The sequence below is a fragment of the Vanessa tameamea genome, chromosome 9, assembly GCF_037043105.1.
Source record: "Vanessa tameamea isolate UH-Manoa-2023 chromosome 9, ilVanTame1 primary haplotype, whole genome shotgun sequence".
Classification (NCBI taxonomy): Eukaryota; Metazoa; Arthropoda; class Insecta; order Lepidoptera; family Nymphalidae; genus Vanessa; species Vanessa tameamea.
In genome coordinates, this window is record NC_087317.1 from 384,805 (window position 1) to 392,418 (window position 7,614).

Genomic DNA, 7,614 nt, shown 5'->3' on the forward strand with positions numbered 1-7,614 from the left:
AATAAGCACAGGACTCTCACCTTAATTGGAGGTCTTTGCTCAGCTATGGCAGATTTACATGCAGGACCAGGTTTAGGATTAGGATGCCTTCATAAAAAAAACTTTTCAATTCCGAGTAAACAACTCAATGTATTAGGTATTTAGGTAGCTATCTTGTAATACACCATATCTACATATATTTGTTAAAATGATTTAATTCGTTCAAGAGGCCTCCTCAATCCGGCCCTGTTAATAAGCCTTACTACTCATTACCATAGCTAGTCTTTTGAGCCGTACCCCGAACAATTCCAACCGACACGAAGACTTAAAGATAGAATTTATCGTATGTAAATTTTTTAAGCTAATATCGTTTTTACCAAAGAAATATATGATAATATAATATTATATAATATACAAACTAACGAATACACGTGTTCATTGCATATACATCAAGTATGACACAGCAATATGATAAATGTTATCAAACGCAATGACGAAGTAAAAGCCAGATAGAATTAAGGTGCTCTCGCGGTTGTTGCTCTGTTGTTTTAGGTTAGATAAATATTATTCACACAACGACAATGTTGTTCTCCGGTAAAAAGTTTCGAAGAGTGAGATGTGAGAACCTCGACGAAATGTTGTCAGCAACTCGTGAGTGATCGCTTATTATTGTTGTGAGTGTTATTTTATTGCGCTAAATTTTTGTTACGAATCATCACAATTAATCTGAACAAAGGATATGTGTGTGTGTCTTGTATAATATAAATTTTAAATTTTGACAGTTTTATCGACGTGCGAATAAATTATTTGAAGTGATATTGATAAAGTATCTAGGCTTGCTCGATTGGATTATCTAAGTTTTTTATCTTAAAGAATATTCTGTGCAGAAAATATTACACTGCACAGATATGTGGACAAATCTAAATGCACTCTGTATTCCCTCGCCCCTGTAGTCCGATGAGATACGAGCGACGGGAGGTCCAGCGCAAGATTAATAGGAACAAAGACATTATATATATATTTTTTTAAATAAACAACAGTTTATTTTTATTTGGCCCAATTTAGTATTCGAACCCGGAATCATATAATCCTTTTAAGCCAGCCACTGGGCCAACGAATCAGTTGATTTTTATCGAGGAAAGGAAGTTCTAAGTGGCGGTATCTACGTGATAAGGTCCGCTATTTAAAACGGAGAGTAGTTTTGTGTTCTTCTACCATACGTAAATCCTTCACCGTGCACGTGAAAATTCATTGACGCTCGTTCACCGTCATCGTAGTTCTAACGGAAACATTTTAGATTCTATGTTTGGCGACTTTTTCTGTATTGAGAATTATGTATTCTGCCAACTGGTTGTACATACAGCGTTTGTTTTATCGTGAACTTACCATCAGATTGTTTTATTAAGTAAAAGTATATTTTCGTTAGCAAATGTATCACACGTCGAGTATCTTAAAAAAAAAAGATAAACATGAGATAGAATTTCATTCGACACATTGCATTGTTTTTTGAACAAACAAAATACTGCATTCTTAACATTCAATATATTATAGCATAGTTAATATTTTATAAATATTTTGACGTAAGATGCTTAAACTAATTTCAACACTATTTTCCCAGAGGCAAACGAAGACATCGTCCGTGTGTTAAAATCAAAGGCCCCTATTGTGACGTTCACGATGAAAGACGAAAATACAATACATATGGACCTGGAAGTCGAAGGCAAACACGTAACTCACAGCTTCAATTTTGGAGAAGAACATGAGATGGAGAGAAAAGATGGAGGAAAGGTAAGACTATCTGTACATGATGATAAAAATGATGTTCTCGTGATCGATTTCGGCCACGGCGGCGACTCCTACTGGAGACTAGCCAACTGCGCAAAACATATCCTGTAGAACTTCTTCGTGGTAGGGCTTTATGCAAACCCGTAGGTATCATCCACTAATCATATACGCTACCGTCAAATAGTGATACATGTTTTCGTGTTCCGGTTCGATATGTGAGTGACGCAGTGAGTGTAGGCACACGGAACATAACATCTTAACTCCCAAATGATAATAAATATTTTATTACAGTGCCAATGTGTATAAAGGTTGATAAGAACTTACCATCCGATTTGCCAGTCCGACTAACTACTAGGAAAAAAATACATCATCGCACACGAAAGTGCTCTCTCCATTCATTCTGTCACATAATCCGAAAAGGAATGCAACACGAAGTGAAAGGCGCAGGAACAGTTTTGTATACTTTCCGAGAAACGGGAGTATAAACTCCCTAACCAACGTATAGTATAAACTCCAAACTATATATATATGTTTGCAAATACTAGCAAATACTGGTCTAGTCATTAATCGCTTCATCATGATTTGGTTTCACCCTAACCATTTGGGGCGCTAGTACCAATGTGTAAATTGAATGCAGGATAATGTCTTTTTTGTCGAATAACAACAAAGCTGTGTCTTTTTTGTCACATATCAACAAAGCTGAAGAACAAAATAGCATTATATAATACGAAAAATTTTATTTCCCCAATCTTTCATCTCCGTGAAGTTAGTTCAATTTTTCTTGTAATAAAATTCCTCAAATAAATAACGATACTCAAAAATCCCATCGACAATATTGCGTATTCGCGATATGAGATACGAATAGTAAAAAAGCGTGGAGCTATTACTTGATTTGCACACAAAAATAAACAATAATTTAATTACGAGTAACAAACCCGTGTGATTAAAAATCCGCACAGAGTAACTACAGAGTATCTTGTTGCATATCTAATTTAGAAAACTATTTAAATAAAATAAATATATTTAATTTTTCATTTTTATCCATGTGAAAATTTTAATTAATTATCTCTGTAGTTTTTTGTACTTAATAAATTTAGGTAGCAGTTTTTTTTTTAATAAATAACAATGTTGCTCACTCGAGTGGATTTACGGATTAAGGTCACGATCGTTTAAATTATGCGTTACTTAATATATGGATACTTAAAAAAACCATTATCTGAATTATTTTCGACTCTGTATCTTTATAGCGTGCATTTCTGAATAAAGCTCATTGTAATCCACTTTTACTTTACAACGTTGAACCTAAATTGTTTGTCATAGTTATTTGTTGATATATTTAAAGTAACTATTTAATTTAGTAACTATTTATAATCTTGGAGCTAGAGTCTCTCTTCGGGATGTTTTTAACAAAGTAGGAATACTCACTGTTGCGTCACATATTTACAACAATATTATGTATATTCACAGTAACATTGATCACTTTGATAAAATCAGTGATAATCATAGTATGTGCACAAGAAGTAAGGATAAGCTTATAACGCCAAGTTTCCGACTCCGCAAAGTCAATAAATTATTCTTGGGACAAGGTATCCGTTATTCGGTATTCTATAATAAGATTCCGCAGACATTTTTAACTTTGCCGTTTCATAGACTCAAGTCATTTGTAAAAAATACATTGGTAAAGTAAGCAAATTATTCGATACAAAATTACTTAGATGATAAAAAAGCGTGGAGTTCATCCTTGTTAACTTCCAGGCAGGAGACATAACATACATATATAATTGTATTTAACTAACATGACTTTATTTTTAGATATTGAAAAAGAGTAACTACTAAGTTTCTTGCCGGTTCTTCTCGGTAGAATCTACATTCCGAACCGGTGGTAGCTTTACTTTAAATAGTTTGTTAAATGACGATTCAATTTTATTCAATTGCTTGTAAAAGCCTACTTGAATAAAGTATATTTTGATTTTGATTTTTGAAAGAGAGAACGTAAATAATTCACAGCCAATTCACGGGTAGGTTCGTGCAGCCCGCACACCCTTCTGTGTACTACCATTTAATATATAAATACTTTGTATTGCTGTGTTACAGTTTGATGGGTGGGTGATCCAGTAGTATTTCAAGCACAATGTAGTTTGGTATCTATAATATGAAATAGGTCTAGTGGGGGAGACACTTACGTCAGTGACGACTTAAAATATAATTGGCGACCAAAGACGACTACTTCATTATTTTATTAACTTAAAAGTTTTTATAAATACTACTATATTATAAAACTAATAGTCATATAAGATAAAGAATCCGTCGCAATAACGTCACGATGTAAATCCCGACTTACGCTACCGTGAAAAATAAACTAGAGAAAATCTAACTACTCGATAAAATCAAAGGCTAAGAAAATGTTTAAAACAATGATAGTACGTACATTAAATGTGTCCTAAGTAGAGCGTAGAGTTACATTTGCGACAGATACACAAATTACAATAAAAGAAAAAAAATAACACATCTCTATTAATGATTGTATTTATAAATACATTCATTTCATTTTTGAAAAATTATTCTACTCTATAATAGTACTAATTACTTTTGTAAATATATAATATATAAAACTAGCTGAACCTACGGCTTTACCCGCGCGAAATTTATAAGACACAAACTTCCAAGCCCCGTTTTGCCCCCTTAGTGGAGATTCTTAAAATCCGTATTAACGGGTGTCTACACCCTATAAGGAACCCACCGGCCAAATTTGAAGTTTGTAGGTATTATAGTCATATTTACAATATAGAACATTGAATGCTTAAACGCTGAATTTGGTTGTACTTTTTATCTTTACCAATATCCTCTACTGTTTCCCAAGAGGCCAATATAAAATTTGAACTAAGAATTTGAAAGTAACGCAGTCACGTAATAATATAAAAACATAACTCGTGCGGTCGATATGATACTAATTAACATATCGGATACACACATGTGCAGTGTGCAGTCAACAGATGACAAATACGAAATAAAAATTAATTAAAACTGAAGGCTGGTATAGATTCAGACAGTAAATTAGCATATTATTAGTGAATTGATCTAACGCGGATATATTAACATTCTTGGTAATACAATGGAATTTAAAGGAAAATCAAAATGTTTTCCTTGCACAAGACAAAGTTAGATATAAAAATACTCTCATTAAAGTTATTATTTGTGTGTTTGTGTGTGTGTTTCTGTGTATCACATTAATTTAATTATAATTTAAAGACTTGGATGAAATATTATATTTTAGTGGAAAATATTCTTAATCTAAAAACATATGTATTCATTCTAAATAATATTTGCTAATATATGATCTATAATTTACTAATTAGTAGTTACATGCAAAGCTCGTGCTAAAATATATCAATAGATACATATATTCTGTACGAGATAAAACACCTGATAAAAACGCATGAAGTTATATAGTCGGTTTGTAAATTTAATCCAAAAACAAAATCAGAATAAAAATATAAATTTGAAAAATCCCGATGTGAACTCGTAACGCAGCACGAGCACGCTGTGATAGATTAAAATAAAAATAATAAAAATCAATTTTATTTAGTCAGACTTCGAAGTTAAACAACGGTAATATATGTATGTATATGACAAAAGTAATTTTATACATTGAGTAAGATAGGTCCGCAGTGAGCTAACTTTAATTATTGAAACATATTTATTTAAAAGGATGACTAAATTTTTTCGCTGTCACACTTGATTGTCGGAAAAATAAATGACTATTTTGTTGTTTTTAAATGATTCTATCACATTAAATTTTCTTAAAATTGGTATGAAAAATATCTTAGTTACGTGAACTAATAAGGGTAACTATAATAATAAAAATAATTACTGAAATCAGACGATTATAAAGCACTCTCTGATTCGTTCCTTCGTCTAACGGTTTGTTCGTTGGGTCGTGTAATAATATTTATTAAAGTAGTCTAACCATTTCTGAACGGTCACCTGTTTTTACCAGTTCGCAATCTTATGTAAAAAAATTTTTTTCATGTTTGTTCGTATATAATATTATTTAATATATATTTTTTTATTTCAGGTAAAAATCACATACACCAGAGAAGGAAATAACATTCTTAATCAAGTGATAAAGATGCCAGACGGAAAAATAGCTTACTTTAGAAGGGAAATCATGGGCAAGGAAATTAAAATGGTAAGAAATATTACAAGTATTTATATTCTTGATTTAGTTAAATAAATGGTAAAATACTCGTACGTATGTGGTCTGTCTACCTAGTTTAAGTTAATTCGACTTAGTCTCAAGACTCAGCCATTTGCCTTCGTTTTCGAGTTATATTTTTTTGATTTACTAGTGTAGGTATATAAAAGTTACATTCGTACACGACTAGAAGGGATTTAAATATCAAATAAATATTTAATTATCTTACATTAGACAATTAATGACATCATATTAGAATTTAGCGATGAGCTGACAAGTTGTCTTATCCGGTCCTGATAACATAGTATCAACAAAATATGTAGAAATCACATTTAAGTGTTTGCTATGCTGAAGTCAAGTGATTAAATATTGCCGAAAAAATACAATAGAAATTCTACCCTTAATACACAGACACCAGAAAGTGTCAGTAATAAGTAATTACACTGACCCTTTCTGAGATTTCACGTTCTTAAAAGTCTTTTTCTTTTTTTTATCTTTTTAATTTTTGAACGATAATTACTTTTGTAACTTATGAATAAGAAATTGTTCTGTGTTTATTGTGTAGATTTTATGACAGCTGCATAGATATTCCCTATTTTCATGTTAATCTGAAGTCCCTAATCTAACTCGTTTTTAAAAAACCGTTTTCGTTTCAGATCGTCAACATGGAAGGCTCCGACCTCACCGCTACGATATATTACGAAGTTATTGAGTAAAACATGGAATATACTCTATTATTTACTTATAAGTTATTTATTATTAATTATAAGCGCAACTATGTCCTACTTTAATTATAAAATTTATAACGTTCTGTGGTTTTATTTATTTTGTGGAAGAGAACTGTTTATATCCTTAATCCTTATTGCTTAGTCTATACCTTTTCTATGATATAGTTTGGCGGACGAGCAAATAGGCCTGATGGTAAGTTATCACCGCCTATAGAAATTGGCGCTGTAAGAAATATCAATCATTCCTTATATCGTCAATGCACATTGGAAACTAAGATGTTATGTCCGTTTTGTCTATAATTACTCTGGCACACTCAACCTTAAAACTGGAACACACCACTACTAAGTAGATAATATTATACGTGGGTGGTACCCACACCCACAAACCCTACCACCAAGTCTACTCATATCGACATTGATGTTGATTGATTGATGCAGAAAATCAAAATTAAAGATATATTATAGATTATATGCTATACCTCCAGATCTACAGCCGTATAACCTTGTCACATGACCAATAAAAGAGTTGATTATAAAAATTAAATCTGTCAAAAACACGGATAGTGATTTAAATATTTCCCCAAAAAGATTTATATTTTTAAATTCAGCACCGCCCACATTTTTTTTAAATGTCAACATCACTGTTGAGAACGGCCGAATCACGGATCGGTCAGGACGAGACCATCGTTCTATTTGTTTATTTACGCAGAACGTCATGAAGTTTGGTAACAGAACGGTAAGTGCAACTAAAATTAAAAAGGTAAGTTATTATAAATAAAACTGTTACTAAATACTAACTAAATACTCGAACAAAACAAATAACATTACAAATTTTAGGATATTTATACGATTCGATGTATACTACAAATATAGTGCGTATAAGACCGCGGGGCATAACTAGTCCGCTAGTATAATATATACAATTAT

General features: G+C 31.8%; 1 protein-coding gene across 1 annotated transcript; it reads left to right on the forward strand.

Moving 5' to 3' along the window:
• The first annotated feature begins 473 nt into the window (after positions 1-473).
• LOC113402866 (fatty acid-binding protein-like) lies at positions 474-6,761 on the forward strand. The gene is made up of 4 exons (XM_026643211.2): positions 474-630; positions 1,598-1,767; positions 5,840-5,953; positions 6,616-6,761. The coding sequence occupies exons 1-4, from the start codon at positions 561-563 to the stop codon at positions 6,673-6,675; spliced, it is 414 nt and encodes a 137-aa protein (XP_026498996.2). The 5' UTR covers positions 474-560; the 3' UTR covers positions 6,676-6,761.
• Positions 6,762-7,614: the final 853 nt, after the last annotated feature.

Coding starts and splice junctions, on each gene's coding strand:
- LOC113402866 (XM_026643211.2), top strand. CDS start 561: ATGTTGTTCTCCGGTAAAAAGTTTCGAAGAGTGAGATGTGAGAACCTC. Junction 631..1,597: donor CGAAATGTTGTCAGCAACTC/GTGAGTGATCGC, acceptor CTATTTTCCCAG/AGGCAAACGAAGACATCGTC. Junction 1,768..5,839: donor AGAGAAAAGATGGAGGAAAG/GTAAGACTATCT, acceptor TTTTTATTTCAG/GTAAAAATCACATACACCAG.